Source organism: Syngnathus acus, chromosome 6 (assembly GCF_901709675.1).
Source record: "Syngnathus acus chromosome 6, fSynAcu1.2, whole genome shotgun sequence".
NCBI classification, from domain to species: domain Eukaryota; kingdom Metazoa; phylum Chordata; class Actinopteri; order Syngnathiformes; family Syngnathidae; genus Syngnathus; species Syngnathus acus.
In genome coordinates, this window is record NC_051092.1 from 247,583 (window position 1) to 265,062 (window position 17,480).

At 53.1% G+C, this 17,480-nt stretch overlaps 1 protein-coding gene across 2 annotated transcripts; it reads right to left on the bottom strand.

The window, feature by feature from the left end:
- Window positions 1–362: 362 nt before the first annotated feature.
- Window positions 363–16,588, bottom strand: LOC119124174 (CUGBP Elav-like family member 2). Of its 2 annotated transcripts, none has more exons than XM_037253866.1 (14): window positions 16,363–16,588; window positions 9,867–10,057; window positions 8,724–8,806; window positions 8,062–8,110; window positions 7,775–7,909; window positions 7,142–7,221; window positions 6,180–6,341; window positions 6,050–6,110; window positions 5,838–5,972; window positions 5,610–5,735; window positions 5,113–5,289; window positions 4,631–4,774; window positions 4,344–4,536; window positions 363–3,308 (listed from the first exon to the last, which is right to left on the bottom strand). In XM_037253866.1, the coding sequence occupies exons 1-13, from the start codon at window positions 16,458–16,460 to the stop codon at window positions 4,409–4,411; spliced, it is 1,569 nt and encodes a 522-aa protein (XP_037109761.1). In that variant the 5' UTR covers window positions 16,461–16,588; the 3' UTR covers window positions 363–3,308; window positions 4,344–4,408. The 2 variants fall into 2 exon arrangements, with proteins under 2 accessions (XP_037109761.1, XP_037109762.1); XM_037253867.1 differs by lacking the exon at window positions 16,363–16,588 and adding an exon at window positions 13,705–13,963.
- Window positions 16,589–17,480: the final 892 nt, after the last annotated feature.

The following is a 17,480-nucleotide window of genomic DNA, read 5'->3' on the forward strand; positions in this document are numbered from 1 at the left end:
TAAGATTTGTGTGTCATTATTTGTTGTCGTTGATCTAGCGGGGACAAATCTACTGGTTTCCATTTTGGCCCATATATGGGGGGAAAAAAGTAATCAATGATATTATGTGCCTAACAGCAAACAAGGTGCATCTAAAATATTGCATCTTTGATTCTTGTTCATTGAATCGAATGAACCGAGCAGTCCGGAAGGCCTGAAATGAAGCGCACCAGTCATGCATCCAAGTTATCCACACCGACGACACCAACGTGACAACTAAGAATGAAACGGGTTTGCAAAACATGGCACATTCACACGCACACACGGGGGTCGCTTGGCAATGTTTGTACACCACGCAACAAACGGCACACACAGAGACGCCGTCCATATTAGGGTAAATGGTTTAATCTGGAGACAAAGGCAAAGAAACACACCACATATGAACAAACATCGACCAAGAACAGAGTTTTCTGTCTACGTACTCTGCTATGGGGGAAGGGAAATCAACAAAAACCACACCAAATAAAGAATCTACACAGAGTTTGTCGTTAAAAAGGTAAAAGCAAGGCTCAAACTAAACAGATAACTCTTAAACTAAGACAATTGATCTGCTCACGTTGTGAAAAATCCAGATGACAGCACAAGCACTAACATGAAACTTACCACCATTTAGAGGATCCCACCCTCCCTCCCTCCCAAAAGACTTATTCCAGTAAGAGTAAAGTCAAAAGCAGGCCATTTTTTGTTTTCTTTGAAAGACACACAATGATGAACGTAATAGCAAGCAAAACAGGAGGCCACATTGAGAGGCCAGACAATTTCCATCATTTCTTTTAATTTCCAATATAAAAAGCGTCACTGGTACAAAAGACATTGTGAACAACCAGTTGTAGAAATTGGAAAATAGCCTGTGTGTGCGTGTGTGTGTGTGTGTGTGTGTACGCCCCCAGATCTTTTTTTTTTTTCCTTGCTTTTCTGCCTTTCCTTTTTCAAATCCCACCCTCACTCACAAAGTAAACAGAAGATGCACCCACTTTGGCTTTTCATGGAGACAAAAGGAAACAAACACAAGAAGGAACACGGCTATTACATCCTCCTTAACCAACGTCCCCATATGTTTGTGCATCAGCAAATGGAAAGAAAGAGTGTCCCAAAAGAAAGCACTTGAGAATTCAAACAAGGGAGTGATTGTTGGAGCTGGAATTTGCTGATGGAAGCCCCTGAAGTGAGACTGCCTGTACATCTATCTGTACATTGTGCTTTTTTTTTTGTGTCGTCCGCTAAATACTTCACTAAACGCGCGCGCGCACACACACACACACACATATATATATATATATATAACACACGCGCACGCACAATGCCTGACTAACAAAGTGGTTCTCAGAAACATCAACTCAAGTCCACACGGTGTGGCAAAGTGTTCCAGTGCATGCGCTCACACCTTCAAATATATGCTAGCTATGAATATATAATTGGGAGGGGGCAGGGGGTGCTTTTTGTTTCACCTACAGATGCTTCACGACACCACACGCAGAATTTTCTTGAGGGGTTGGGGGGGGGTTGGCGAGTGACAGAAAAAGCAAGTGACAGAACAAAGGCAAAGTGCAGCAATCTAACCAAGGATGTCAACTTATCGGGCATAAGGATGTGTAGGCAGTTTTCTAGACGTGTATGGCACTTTCATTATTGTATTGCATTAAATAGAGATAGAAAAAACACTGTTGTAAAAAGCATTCAAAAAGGAACTCTTGGGGTCCACACACGCACGTTGCACTACTTCTTGGCCGCCCTCAACAAGGAAAAGCTCCCTCCCGTACTTGTTGTGCTTAGCTCCAGATGACATGTTTTGAGGAAGGGGGCTTGTTCGTTTTGGGCTTGCCTGGACACAAGGTGACAAAAAGAAAAAGAAAACAAGAAGCTGTACATGTGACAATTTGTTTCTCACGCACCAAAGAAAAACCCTGAGTTGGCAACTCATTGGTGAGGGGGCGTGGCGTGGCGTGGCGTGTTGTTCTGCCGCGGTACAATAAAAGAAGGATGCCGTTCAGGCAAGTGTAAACTTTGTGTGGAAACAGTGGAATGTATTTGTAAACCAACACCGTCCACCCGCCGCCGCAGTGGCCATTGTGGGTTGAAAGCGACAAGAAGCTTGTCCGAGTGGTCTCGTCTTCAGGGGCTCCCACATCCGTGATCGACCGACCGACCGCGCTGCACGCAAAGAAAACTCCACTGCGCTGCGCAACTTCCAAACTTTTGACACGTGGGCACTTGGACAAGAAAACAAAAAGACATTGTCTGGCATCTGCGTGATTAACAAACATTGCATCCAAAAACAACCCAAAAAAATCACAGGAAATCAACAAGACGTACCGAGTCATCCTAGACAAATTCTTACGCATGCAGAGGAATTTTCAACTTCAAGTGTGGCTTCAATTTAGCAGAAATGAAGGTGATTTTGAAACACTACATACAGCCCCCCCCCCCCCTTTTCCCCAACACAGATGACACAACAACATAAATCTAGAAAAAACCCAACATTTTTGTCTGGGTTCTGTTAGTTAGACCTCTATAGATTCAATGGTATAAAATATAGGTAATCTAAGTGTGCATTTCAACCACAGATTGTCTAGTTGTGAATCAGTTCTAAAAAAGTTGACTCGTGTAGGTAGTCATTTCTCCAAACTGAGCAAATGTACCTTTTATTGTGCCATTGGTAGTTTAAAAAAAGTTGCGTCAATGAAAACAAAATTTCCTTTGAAATAGCCTCGATGGAGACGAAAGGAAGAGGGAAAAACAACGGAAAAAAAAAAAAAAAAGCTTTACACTGGCCCGCTAAATGTTGAGCTCTCGTTCGGGGGTTGTTATCTGGTCAGTGGTTTCGTTTCTTCAACATATTGCTAATGGCACCAAATAGCACAGCCGGCGTGCCAATCCCTGTATTTACCCTTACCCAGAGATATTATCAAAAGAAAGCAAAGAAAAACTCAAATAAGAAATCCCACAGGTTTTTAAAAAAAGAATCAACGCAGGTACGTTTTCACATTAATTTCGCTTGACCACTCTCTCTCCCATCCTGTCACATTTTTATACAAAACAAAACACAACAAATGATGAACATGCATGCAGCAACGAGTCAGGTTGAACTAAGTGGGCGGGGCCAGGTATTGGTCAGACGAGCTTTAGAGAGACATCACAGACAATGGTGGCTAGGTGGGTGGTGGTGGTGGTGGTGGTGGTGAGGATGAGGAGGCCAGCGGGGAACGCGCCTTTCAACATCATGAAGACATGCTAGGCTAATGATGAGCAAACAGGCATGGAGATTGCTTCTAAAATCAAAACAAAGGAATAAAGCATGAGGGAGAGAGAGAGCGAGAGAGAGAGGACAAAGAGGAGAAAGTTAGGGCCACAGCACAAGAATCGGTTGAGCCATGAGGCACAAAAAAACAACAATCAACACACAGCGGGGTTCCCCCAAAAGCAAAGCGCTCGTGAAATTCCGAGACAATTGTTGGAATTTGCCGTGCCGTCCATCACGACGACACCTTCCCTTTCTTTCCGACTCACGTGGCGACTCCCGCCCAAGGCTCAATACGTAGACGATACAATGAAAGCAGGCCGCCGCCGCCACCGCATGGGAACTCGCTCATTCCTGAGCGCCAATTTACGCAAAAGGTCGCTTAGGCGCTCATTGCTCGGTCGTTTAGAAGCCGCGATGGCCATTCCGATACTTGGCACGGGGCGCTTTCAGGGGAACCCTGACACGGACGGACGGACGGGGCAGTCATCGCTAAAGGACACCACGCCTTCTGCCGACACACAAAAACAATACACGGACAAGACGAGATGAGACGGGACGGGAGGAAGAGAGAAAATGGACTCGCAACATGCAATGCACTTGGCACCGAAAAGATCCATCTGGAGTCAGGCCCCGACGGATGGAATGAATGACTCGCAAGAAAGAGCGAGCCACATCCAAACGAGTGACGAGAAGGACGCAAGGAGCACACTGAGGACCTTGAAACCCACGTGATCCTTAGTCAACCCGTCTAAGCGTCAGCTGAAGGCAATGAAAAAAGGCATGGGAAGAAAAATAAACTCAATGGAAGCAGAAAAAAACAAACAAAACACCTGGCGCTCAACGCTAGTTCCCTCCAGCAACATCATGGACTCCAGTGATCGTCATAAATAATCATACATTAAAGTATTGAAGATAAAACAGCAGGAATGAAATACAAGACACAAAAAAATCATTGCAAACTTTTGTTTTTTTGAAGGAAAGCCACGGGCTCCTTTCCCCCCTCCCCTCCCCTCCCCTCCCCACTGAGTCTGTGATGTGGTGACTGGCCAGAGGGCCAACTTACCCTAGCATTGCTAGCATTGGAGCTGGGGAGGAGGGGGAGGGGTGGGGCAGGGCGGGGCGGGGCGATCAGTAGGGCTTGCTGTCGTTCTTGGAACGCTTCAGCTGAACCTTCAGCCGCTTCATTCCAATCTGGAAGCCGTTCATGGCCTGGATGGCAGCTTGCGCAGAGACGGGATTGTCGTAGCTGACGAAGCCTGAAAGCGCGCAAAAGCGCCGCCGCCGTTATTCCGCACAGTCTGTTGGCCAGTATTCTGAGCATTTGAAATGAGCTCCTCAAAAAGCACTCACCAAAGCACTTGCTCAAATTGGTCTGTTTGTCGATGAAGACTTTGGCCGAAACCACGTTCCCAAAGGGCATGAACATTTGCAGAAGGTCCTGGTCGCCAAACTCCTGCGGCAGGTGGTAGATGAAGAGGTTGGCGCCCTCGGGCCCTGCCAGGACAAAGGGCGTAGTGAGAAAGGGGCGGGCGGGTTGGTTGGTTTATTTCGAACATTAAAGAAACACAAGAAAAAAGTAAAAAATACAGAAAATGATAACTCCATAGTACAATAGAACATAAAAAGAAAAAAAATAAATAAATAAATGATATTGCATTATAATTTTCCCTTTATCGTAAATTCATATTTGTTCAAAAGGGAGTAGAAGGAAGCCTAAGCTTATCTGACTCTACCCCCCTTGATTCTGTGGAAAGGTTTGACCAGTCAAATATATTTTAAAAAAACGAAAAAAAAAAAAACGACGGTGGGTCAGGCCTGGGCGGCAAGCTCACCTTCCTTCTGGTGGCCGGGGATGCTCTGCTGCAGGAGCGGCTGGGGGTAGAGCGAGGGCAGGGCCGAGGCGGCGTACTGCTGCATCCCCGAGTAGGCCTGGCTCAGCGCGTCCATGGACGTGGCCGCCGAGCCGTTGACCATGGATGAGCCCAGGCCGCCGTTCAGGGCCCCCATGCCTGCGCCCGAGGACAAAGTGTGAGGACACGCAAGCACGCCGTGTGTGCGTGCTTGCTTGCTTGCTTCAGGGGGCTAGCCGGACTTTTAGCAACGCTCTAAATGCGGGGGCAAAAAACAACGGCGGGAGGAAAGAGAACAAAGAGCACGGCGACAACCGGCGCGGCAAAAGCGTCGCCGGCGTTGTCACGACTCGGTTTCCATCCCTTTGCGAGTCGGTTCTCGGTGTTAGCAAAGGAGTGCGTCACGCCGAGAAAGGCCCCAAATTTCAAGAGATTCATTTTGCTGCATCACTTCAGTTTGCCACTCCAGACGTCCTTACCGCCGCCGGCGAGAGCGTTGAGGTTGCCGAGGCCGACGGAGGCCCCGGTGAGACCCTGCAATGTACCCAGAGACGCCAAGGTGTTCATGGCGGCGGCGCTGGCACCGGAACCCACCGTCGAGCCGGCTGGTGAGGGCAAGCAAACGCCGACGCAAAGTCAAGCAAACGTATCCGACACCGGAGGGCGCAGAGGAGCCAAACGGCCGGCCGGCGCTAGCGCTAAGTCACCTGGGCTGGCCAGAGCTCCGAGCGCACCGGTGGCGGCCGACAGGCCGGCGGACGAGGTGGGACTGGCAGAACTCTGCGCGGCGGCCGCCGCCGCGGCTAATGTGGCCAAATTCTGCAGCTGGAGAGGGTTCACCCCTACAAGGGAGACAGAGTGGCCTTGTTTATTTGCTAAGCGCTGAAAAAGGGGGGTCAGGTATGGCAAGGTCGCTCACCAAGCCGCTGCATGCTGTTGAAGCTGCTCTGGTTGCTTGTGGAAGCCGCCTGCTGCAGGAGCTGAGGGCAAAGTTGGAAAGGTTAGCACCCCGTCCGTCTGCGTTTCAAAGCATCTGGCCGGCCACTTACGGCCAGGTATTGAGGCGTGAGGCTGCCCAAGCCGGCCAGGTTCCCCCATGTGGAGGCGCTGTTGAGCTGCTGGATCTGCTGCACCAGTTGCTGCTGCAGACGACGCTGCTCCTTATCCCGCTGCGTGTCGGCAAACTTCACCACCAGAGGCGAAGAGCAGCCCTGGAGGGAGGGAGGGTGGGAGGGAGGGAGGGACGGCAAGCAGAAAAGCGCCTCAGAAGAAATCCATTTGCTTCCAGAGATATCAACAAATCCGGGCTGGAGAGGGGAAGGGGCGCGCTCCGAGGTTCTTTTTACGGCCGCTGCGTTGCTACGGATGAAAGCTAACACGCAGAGGACATGTGCCATGCATAGCTGAGCCGGGTCGCATTCCAGAGAGGGCGCGGCCACGCCGAGCTCTTTCGGCCCTCCGCGGACGACAAATGAAGACAGCCAAAACCAAAAACAGGCAAACGGCAGCAGAGCGGAGCAGACGCCGAGGGGGCGGGGACTGGAACGCCCAACGCTACGCAGTCTCCGCAATGGGACAGGCACAGAAGGGCTCAGACAGATGCATGAGGACAAGAAAGGGACATGCGCCAGAGCAACGTCAGCGGCGGACTAAAGAGCCATCCTGGGACCGGACCGGACCAGACCGGACCGGATGGGCAAACTGGCCGCCGGGCCCAATTTTCATCATCATTTTCATCCGCCTGGCTTTGACGCTCCATTTAAATTAATGCCACCCCACTCGCGAGACTCTCGCGGAGCCTCGCTGGGGCCCGTTTCAAAGTCGCTGCGCTGCCGAGATAGCGATGCAATTCCATTCTCATCGTGCGAGGGCTTCGCCGGTCGCGTGCGACGTTGTTCGACAATATGAATTTGGTGTTCACGTCTTTCCAACACAAGGGGGCAGCAGAGTACGTGGGAAGGGGGGGGGGGGGGGGGGGGAGGTGAAATCGGTGCTGATGGGGATACAATACCTCCATAGTCTGAGAGTGATGCATGGTTTTGATTGCATTCTGTGCCATTGCCCTGGTAGCAAATGTGACAAACGCACAGCCTGTAGGAGGAGGACAATAGGAGGGGTTTGGGAGGGGAGGGAGGGAGGGAGGGAGGGAGGGAGGGACAAGAAGAAACAAAAACAAGACAAAAAAGGTTTGGACAACTCGTTATGAACCCCCAAAAAACACATTACAGTCACAGAGAATGCACACACAACCACCCGGACTGGTTAGCACACAGAGAAAAGAAGACCACACAACACTAAGACATGAGAACAGTGACTCGGTACATTCAAAACGGGCCGCCCGCAGTGCCCATGAGGTAGGTAGACAGCGCACGCACGCACGCACGCACGCACGCACGCACGCACGCACGCACGCACGCACGCATGCACGCACGCGACGCACGCGACGCACGCACGCACGCACGCACGCACGCACACGATTGTCCCACGGAGAAAGCGCTCCGAGCCCGTTTGCGGCTTCGAAAAGTCCAGATACGCGGCGGCGGCGGCTTGAAAGGTTGCCGCGTGGCTCTCGTCAGCTTTTTAGTGGAAAAGTTGCATTGGTATCCGAGAGGCGGGCGGTGCCAGAGGGATAGGGGCCGCTTACCTCGGCTCTGCCCGTCGGGTCCGCGCAGGATTCGGCACTCCTCCAGCTGGCCGAAGGACGAGAACATCATCCTGACCTCGTTCTCGCCGTATTTCTTGGAAACCATTCCGATGAAGAGTTTTCTGTCTTCCACGGCTGGCGAGAGAGAGAATAAAACGAGGCCAACTTGATGGTGCGCTGAGAGAAAGATTGTCGGCTCGCTCGCCATCAACTGTGAAACTTCCCGTCTGCACCTCCAGGCAGGCGGGCGGGCGGGCGGGCGACCGATCCATTTTGCCCTTACTTACCGCTGGTTTTCTCACTGTCGGCTGGTTTCATCTGGATGGGATGATGCATCTGTGGATAGATAGATGGGGAGGGAAGCAATTTTTCAATTGGTCTGAGTGCAAGCGGCCACAATGGCACTCCGCGAGCAACCCTGCCACCTTTGGCGTCAAGCTCCCGCCCGCCTCTGTCGGCCACCCGCTTCATCGTCTCTATCAGACCATTTGGGAGGCGAGAGGTTGTCGTTTTTCTTTCTCCCTTCTGTCTGCATGCAGCACGTTATAAATAGGCCGGGGCGCACGACAACAAGCTCGGAAGCTTTGACTGGTCGAGACGCGAGTGAGGCAGGCTGAGTGAGGCTGGCTGGGCGGACATTTCTTCAGTTTGTGGAGCCTCTTCTGTCGTCGATCCATTTTCCACCTTCCTCGCTGCGCCAAAGAATAAATAACCACGGCTTGTGCGTATGAAATAAAAAAAAAAAGTGTTTTTTTGACAAGCGCCGAGGAGAAGCAGACAGATGGCTCGCTCGCTATGGCTGCTGGCGAGAATGGCTGAGCCGGGCGACGAGCTTTTCCCGCAGCCGGTGGCAGGCGAAATGTGCGGCTAGCGCCGAGAGCCGACTCGCTTTGGATATTTGGCGCGGCTTTGTCCCCGCACGAGCCCCGCCCCCGTCCTGCGTACTCACCCCACTTAAGGTCTTGATGTTGTGCAGGGCGTTCTGGGCATCCAGCGCAGCTTTTCTTGTATAAAAAGTTACAAAACAGCATCCTGAGAGGGACAAACAATTTGAAAAGTGAGCTGAGCACCAATTTACTGCTGGCAAAGCAGGCTTGAAAAATGCTCGCAGCGTTGGAAAGCGGGAAGAAAGCAGCGATTGACCAAACGGCAGCTGGAAGCTCAAAAGAGCATCCTTGTCAAAAGGGACCGACCAAAAGGCGCCGCCACGTTGCAACGTGGCCGTCCAAAAAGGGACGCGCGCGCATCACATGTCAGCAACATGTGACAGGTCATGCTTCTTGCTTGGACGGCTGTCAGCGGATGCCCACGGGTCAAGACGCAATCCGAAAGCGGACACGCATTCAGACGGTGCGGGGGGGGCGGGCGGAAGGAAGGAAGGAAAGAAAGAAAGAATGGGGGTGGGGTGGGGGATGGGGCCTCTCATCCTTCCGTCCCAGCCGGTGGCGTTCCAGCCTGTCACTTTGGCTGGGCTGGGGAAGTGGAGCACTGCAGCGTCTCTGACCTACATAGTGTGTATTATGCTGGGGGCGGGGCGGGGCGGGCGGGGGAGCGTTACGCCGAACCCGCATAAGACCGTCGGCTTTATTAACCACCATTGTTTGACCACCCGCGCTCCGTGCCATTTTAGGAAGACGAATCGGACGACTTCACGGTGCAAAGCAAACGGGCGGTGTTGAAACAAAAGCGCAAGTGACGACCCGAGGGGGGCGCCGTTATTGTCTGCAGATAAACATAAGCCTGAGAGCATCACGTGAAGAAGCGGTGGGTGGGTGGGTGGGTGGGGGCAGCTGTGATTAGCTTCCAAGACATTAACATGTCAATAGGCCATCACAGCTGAGCGTCCCGTCCATGGCCAAGCAGGAAGACGGGAAGCGGGCTGGCCTTAAAAAAAAAAAAAAAAAGAAGCAGGCTTTAAGCAACCCCGCCTGAACACCACTCTTTCCGCCAGGTCTTCGCAGAGAGCGCCGGCCGTCTTGCCCGCGTGTCAAAAAACATTTGCCTGAATGCAAATCAAGCGCTTCTTCATTTGCCAACACGGATCTGAACGGCAAGTTAAAGGAGGTGGCGCGGCGGCGGCGGCGGCGCGCACCTTTGCTCTGAGGGGGGTTCTGCGTGCGATCGCGGAGGATGTTGATCTGGTGCACGGCTCCAAAAGGCTCAAAAAGCTCCTTGAGTTCCGTTTCTGACCAGGAGCGAGGGATCTGCCCCACAAACATCTTGATGGAATCCGGGTCCGGCTGATCCAAGTGTTCCGACGACCCGTTCATCTTCATGCCGTTGCTGGGGAGAGGAAAAATAAGCAAAAGCTCTTAAGACATCAAAAACGCCACATCAATGGCTATTTGTCCCTTTTGTTCCAGCAATAGCAAAGGCTAGCGGCTAGTATCATCCGGCGCCATCTTGTTTTGCTGTTTTCAGACCCGTTCAGGCTTTTCCAATTTGTCTCCATTCCAATCGCGGTTTGTTGACTTCAAGTTTGAAACGCGGCGCACGAGTGGGCGCTTCAAGCGCTCAAAGCATTCGGCGACGGCCAAACAGAAAAAGGGCGCCTGCCCGCCCGCCCGCTCCTTCCCAAACTCAAGCTGCCATTTCAAATCATTTGTCCAATGGAGCTCGCCCGAGTTATCTCTCCACGATCCGCGGCGACCCCGTGCGGCCAACACGGACGGCACCGGCCCCGCATCCAAGCACGGACAGCCACCCGAGCGACCCACCGACCTTTGGACGCGAGCCATCCACCTCTTACAGATGGAGCCCAGACGTTCGGCCGAAACGCCAAAGTCCTTGAGGGATTTGAACGACATGCTAGCCAGCGACGCACACCTCCTCCAAGTGGGCTAGGTTCCCTCGACAGAGCGGAGTGACTCCAAAGCCACTTTGCGCCACTTGTGCTCCTCCTCGGGTGCGCCGGCCGGCCGCTCGGTCGGCCGGCGATGGCGCGGGGCGCGACCCAGCCGCGGCTTCTCCGGCGGCGGGGGAACAATCGCATCTTGTGTCCGCTCTCCGTCACTCGGCTATGAGCACAATGGGCCGACTCAAGTGTGTGTGTGTGTGTGTGTGGGGGGGGCGCTTGGGAATATGCGCCCGGTGGGCGCGCAACACCACCATTTCTTCACTCTTGCCGTCGGCCGCCATTTTGCCGCGGGCGCTCGGTTGCTAGGCATCGTTAAAATGGAAAGAAATGCCGGAGACCCCCTGGCCCGGCCCGGCCCGGCCCCCCCTCCTGGGGTGGAATAAATAGTACAGAAGCATGCATTAACAGCACATATGTGTCTGATTGTTGGTGCTAAGAGAAGCATCCAAATGTGAAAGCAGAAGCACGTTTCCTCCGCAGGGTGTCTGCTCTGCTCTGCTCTTGGCTTCTTCTTCCGCACCATTTCGGCCCAATTTGGACCCAACAGACACGTTTTTAAGTTAGGAGCTGCAAAACAAGCGACGCTACCTCGTCTCGTGCGACATCATCCCTTTCATTGTTGCCGTGGCAACATGCCGCTCAGCCCAAAAAAAAAAAAAAAAAAACATTTTGAAAAGTGGAACATTTATGTCGAGCCCTATTTTGGATTTGGCAAAACCCTCGTTTGAGAGCCGTCTCGTCGTTCCGAGCACGTCGAGTTCATCAAATTTGCATTTGGGCAGGCGGAACGCGGACGCCCGCCCGAGGAACAAAGTATTCAGGACGGGCCCTTATCTTGTTCCGCTTCAAAACTGTCAAGACTTCTTCAAAGGACAAGATCGCACAATGCAAGCTACGCAAGTACAGACGTCGTCGCCTCAAAGCCGAGTCGGGCGGGGGCAAACGGCCGCTGGCTGGCCGTCACCTCCGTGAACGGAATGCCACGTTGGGGAAATCACCTCAAAGAAGGCCGTCGGTACAAATGATGGAAGTCGCTGCGCAAAACCACTTTGCGCTCATGTCGCCGGACTCGTCTTCTGTGTTGCGGAGGAATGTCGGGCACAAGACAGGAGGCCGCGCCGCCGACGAATGGCAGCCTGCACTAAAAATAGCCGGCACGCTGCGCTGCGCGGCGCAGCGCTAGGCTGCGCGAGGCTGCACGAGGTAGCTGCTCCACAAAAGCATCAATCCAAAGGGAAAGGGCCCGCTTCCAAGTGGCCTCATTCAAAGGACAAGCTTTGAGCACGCCGCCATTATTTTGAACAAGGGCAAAATTGCGCAAGGCGCTGCCGGCCGGGGCTCTCGTGTAACGCGTCGTCTCTTTGTTTGTCAATCTTGCCGCGCGCGCCGTTTGCACCATCGCATTTCAAACGAAAAGAAGCGCTGTCGGCGAGCATCTCCCGATGCAAAGAAAAGACACGCTCGCTCGGCTTTGCCCGTCCGTCAACTTTGTCTTCAAAGTCGCCGCCGGTCAGTGCCTTTGTTTACTTGACACCTGTCCAACGGTCGCTTCAAAAATCGGACTTCAAATCCTCCGAGGCGCACAAACCAAGAATGAACAGGACCGACCGCACTGGAACTCGAGTGCTTGAGAAGGAATGAGCCCAAAAGGTTGCCACGTGTGCCTATCACGCTTTGGTTAAAAAAAACAAAAAACAGAACTACTTTGGTTGGACTCCTTGTTCCCCCATCAAGGCGCTTGGCTTTCACTTCCTCGTCAAATGACGGGCGTTCAAAGAATTTCCGTCGTACGTACGGAACCCATTTTAACATTGAGGGTTGTCGGCCCAACCCGTTTCAGGGAAATGATCATCTTATCAAACATTTTCAGAAGTCACCGGTCGGAAAGGGTCCAAATCGGGACGCAAAGGAGCCGATTGTACGCGTACGCATTTGGATTCACTTTGGAAAAGCCAATTTGCCCGGTCACAAGCCGTGTCTTGAAGTTGATAACGCGATGCTATGGAAGCATCTCAGGCACAAACAAGACGGCAATATCAGAACTTCAAAGTATTTCGCAATGATGGGAGAACTTCCAGCGTGGCTGCGATTGGGCCATTCTTCGATAAAGACGGCGGGTGGGTGGTTGGTTGGGTGTCGGTCTGCCTCCGCTTATGAAGCCACCTCGGCCCGGTTTCTGGCACCGACTGACCACTTTGAAACATGGAGCTGAAAAGACGGGCCGTGCCAAGGCCAAAAGGTGCGTGTATGGAAAAGAGTGTCTTGGCGGGCCTGTTGTTTACACGGGCCCGGTCACAAGATCTCCATTCGAGGCTCAATAATGATGGAACGAACGAAGCACGTGGGTTGGTTCGGCGGTTAGATAAGCCTCCCCGACATGGGCGGAAGACAAGTTGCCTAACCGAGCCGGTCGACAATAAAAGCGAATATTGACAAGCAAACAAAGCGAAGAAGAAGAAGAGCCTGCCTGAGCGAGCGAGCGAGCGAGCGCACTCTTCACTTCCCCTTTGAAATGTTGACAAAGCGGACTGCGCCGCACCGTGCGTGAGTGCGTGCGTGCGTGCGGTGGCCTCCCTCCCTCGCTCGCTCCCTCCCTCGCTCGCAACGGCGTCAGCTCGCCCAACTGTTTGCAGCAAGTCCCCCTTGAAAGGCCATATTTGATGATTTGACGCAACAATATAAGCGAGTGCGAAACACATGTCACCCGAGTCGGCTGTTGTCACGCGCTCGCTAATATTGCTAAGCTATCGACACGCACGCGCACAGAGCGAGCGAGCGAGCGAGCGCTTCTCCATTTTGTGTCTTGTTTCGTCTTTGCCTTAAAAGCGAGCAACGTCGAATTGGTTTACACTCGAGGCAGATCACTGTTATTTCTTCGACGCCAACCGAGATGTGCTCCTCCGATGAACTCAGAGTACGATTAGCCGGCCATTTCGACGCGTTAGCAGTTAGCTCATCCGGCTGGGCTAAGCAGCTACGAGCTACAAACCCAAACGTTTCATCCAAGCGTGACGAAACAAAAACACCAACAAAACAAGGACATAAAAAGGGGGCAAATAATGCAGGTACTTACATCGTATCGCCCGCAGCCATTAACCGACTATCGGTCAGCGGTAGGTAATCCAGGCTATACGACGTCGAAGTCATACTCTCGCTGTTTTATAAAAATAGCTATAAAAATAACAAAAAAATCACGAGCGGCCGTCTATTCTAACAATGAGGACAAGGCGAGAACGTCTGCGCTCTCTCGCATGAAGGCAAAGCAGACGACGAGCGAGAACAGGTGCCGACTGACTGCCGAGAGACACTCGACGAGGAGGCGGAGGGGGGGGGGGGGAGGGAGCGGGGGAGGCGGAGGGGGGGGGGAGCGGGGGAGGCGGAGGGAGGGAGCGGGGGCGTCTCTTTCTTCCTCCTCCTCCTCTTCTTGGTCGTCCAAGTGCATGTGAAGAGCGACCAGGCCCTGCTCGCTCCAGGCCCTGCTCGCTCTTCCTGGTATGCAAACACTGAGCAAGCGCCCAGAAAGAAAAGCAGAGAAAAAGGGATGCTCGGCCCGCCCGCTGCACGAAAGGAGAGGCCTGCCTGGTCAGGGCCGCAAATTAGGTTACTTGACTCAAGAAGGATCTTTACGTGGTCATTTCTTTCTTCGGCAAGCGTCGATTGCAGCAGCAGGAAGTAGCAAAGTACTTTGTGACTGTACCGAGGACGAGTCTCCATTGGATAGGAATCTCCCACCGGAAGTCCTCGAAAAGCGTTCTTTAGCACCGGATTGCAACCGGGGACCTAAGGATTTGCATTTGAGCGCCTGCGGCCCGTGGGCAAATGTGAAAATGGGACTGAAAAGCAATGGTGGCCTTTTCCAATCGGTGGATTCCGATCAATTAGCCATCTTTCTATTTCCTCTCGCTGATTAAAAGGAGTTGGAGCCAAGCCGGCGGGCCGGCCGGCGGGCGGGCGGGCGGGCGACCTTCTGATTTCAGCTAGATTTCGGTAGAGCGCAGATGGATTTTGGTCAGCGCCTGCTTTTTTTCCTCGTCGTATTCAGCAGGCGTACCGAATTGCAATCGCACGATGAAACCGCCGCCACCTCCGTTTTTGAGGTTCACAGGTCACGCTCCCCGTGGTGCGGTGGGGGAGGGGCGCCCCATCACCTATTGTTATCCGAGACTTGCGGGGTGAGGCCTCAAAACTGTTATGGGGTGTTTGTGCGTTAGGTAGCGCGTGCATGCATTTGCTGCTCATTCCCAAGGTTTTATCAAGCGGCCAATCGAATCGTCCACGGCGACGATTTCAAGGCATTAAAGAGCGAGCTAGCGCCCAAGTCAGCTCGCAGCTTTGCAGCTTCGCAGCTCCGCAGCTCGCTAGGTAGGCATCACGGCGCCCCCCCACGCACGCGGCCCACTTTGCGACACGCATTAGCGCGACTGCCGCTCGGGGGCAGGCTATAAAAAGCTCTCGGGAGAGCGTGCTTTCATGAAATCGAGGAGGGGGGCGAGCAACGAGAGCTGCGGCACGCAAAAAATGCCCTTTGACTCTTCTCTCGCTCAGCGGATGTTGTGCAGGAACACGGATTCCTCGCCGATGCCTCCAGACACCATTGGATTTCATTCTGTGACGCCCCAGAAAACACATTTTGGATGGGGCGCATTCTTTTTGGCTCCATCCAAACATACTGCACTATCATGAAGCAATTTGATAGCATAGAATGACGCCGTTTGGTCGCTTTCATTCAATGGTTAGTGCGCTGCTCAATCCGGCCACCCGGGGGCGGTAAAATGCAGACACGGCGATCGGAGAGGACGCAAATAGTAAATCTATCCGGCCGAGTCTCGTCGCGTCGTCTTTCCCCACGCCCCATTGTCTTTGTTTTGCATTTTGCCGGAAACTCGATAAAGAGTTTGAGGCTTTCTACCCAACCAACGGCTGCCCGAGTTGAGGTGCGCTCACTCCCATCCATCATGTGGCACTTGCATCTCCAGATTACAATCACAAAACAGAGAAAGACATCGTATCTGGAAGAGCCGATATCGCGAAGCGCCTCTGTCCGATTGTTAAAGTTTGGTGCCGCTGAGGCGTCTTCCAACATCGCAGCCTCCTCTTCCTTCATCTCAAATGGGGACAACTGTCATCCAGTATAATCCCACCACCATATGTAACACGCGTTTCTTGTTTACGTTTCGTGCCCCCCCCCAGTACTGCATGCATTTAAACGAGAGCAAAGAAAATGGGTCGTTACTGAAGGTGCACGTTTTCTTGTCTGTCGACTTTGTTGACAGCAGCAATTTGCCGAGTAGTGAGCAAATCGCAAGAGCTCTCGAAATGGAGAGGGAAGGCGGTAACCTCATTTCTTATTGGAGAGGAGGGTGGCGAACTAACTCTGGTGGAAAAGGATGCCCAAGGTGCTGCAAAAGCCACGGACAGACGAGGGCAACTTTCTCACCAGTCCCGATCCGAACGTGTCATTTGGCTTGATTGCTGAGCAGTGCGCTGGGCCGCATCCCAAACGCAGCTGGGAGGGAAAAGCTCCAGCTCGCCCGGCGGGCTCCCTCAACTCCAACAAATGCGTCTTCTCTATGAGTCTATTTAAATGTCAGCCACGACCCGTCCGTCAGCCACCCCCTTTCTCCATCACGCCTGCGGCGGCAGACGGCGTCCACGCATCGCAAAGCCATGCAGCTAGATGCATGAAGGAAGGAAGGAAGGAAGGAAGGGCTTGAAGGGCAAGCGGACGTACCTCATGGGCAGCTCCTCGCTCCTGACGACGGGGGGGCAGCGCATGCTGTTGGCGTACAGACTCTGCACCAGAGCCAGCTCGGAGGAGTGCTCCAACATGGATGGGGGCGCAAGCAAAAGATCCACCTGGGCGAAAACGGGGGGGGACGGACGGACGGACGGACGGGCGCGCTCCTGTCCTGCTCGGCTTTGCTCTCGCTCACTCGCTCGTTCCGTCCCGGAGTGCACCCGGCCCACTTCCTTCCCTCCCTCCCTCCCTCCCTCGCTCGCTCGAGCAGCCCCGCCCATTCCTGCGCGTGCGTGGCTGAAACCAAAGCACCCCCCTCGGACAGCGCTCGTGGTTACGACGCATTGCGCTCCTGCCGCGAGACACGCTTTCCTCCCTCCACTGGCGCTCTCACTTTAGCCAACTCGTACTTGCACACATACGTCCACCATTTGTCACCCCAAAAATACCTCCATATTCGACAGGCACATTGGGAAACCTTGAGGAACGTACAGTACAGCAGCCACACTGCAGTGCTGGGAAGGAACCGAGAGCCAATCGTCAGGGTTGTGAAAGTCTGCATGACATAGGTCTGCATTGCACCGCCCCCTGGTGGCTACGCCAGAACGGGTAATTACGAATTACCATTAAGAATCGGAGTTTGGACATTTTTGACGTTTAATTCCTGTCTGGTTTTAAGAAGGACAATACTGAAGAATGCCGGGGATGCTTTTACATTTGGCGGGTTGCGCTGCTCGTCCTCAGATCATCGAACCTTTTTTTTTCTTGCTGCGTGACTATTTTAAAGAGCGATGTTGAAATCCAGTTGCATGCCGCTCTATATGAATGTCACAGAGTGCGCCGACTTTGAATGCACGCCACAATTCCCAGTGCCGTGTTTGCTATATGTGCTCTGCCATTGGCTGGCCATCGGGTGGGGCCCGCCTCTGGCAGGCAGGCAGGCAGGCACAGGGAGAACATGCAAACTCCACACAGGAGTGGAACCCCGCACGTGTTAATCGGTGCTGCCCTGCATCTGCTGTCAAAAGAAGCAAGAGGTAAGAGAAGAAAGTCAAGCTCCGAAACCTGGTTTGTCAAAATAATGTCTATTATTTTTGGGGGAAAGCAAATGG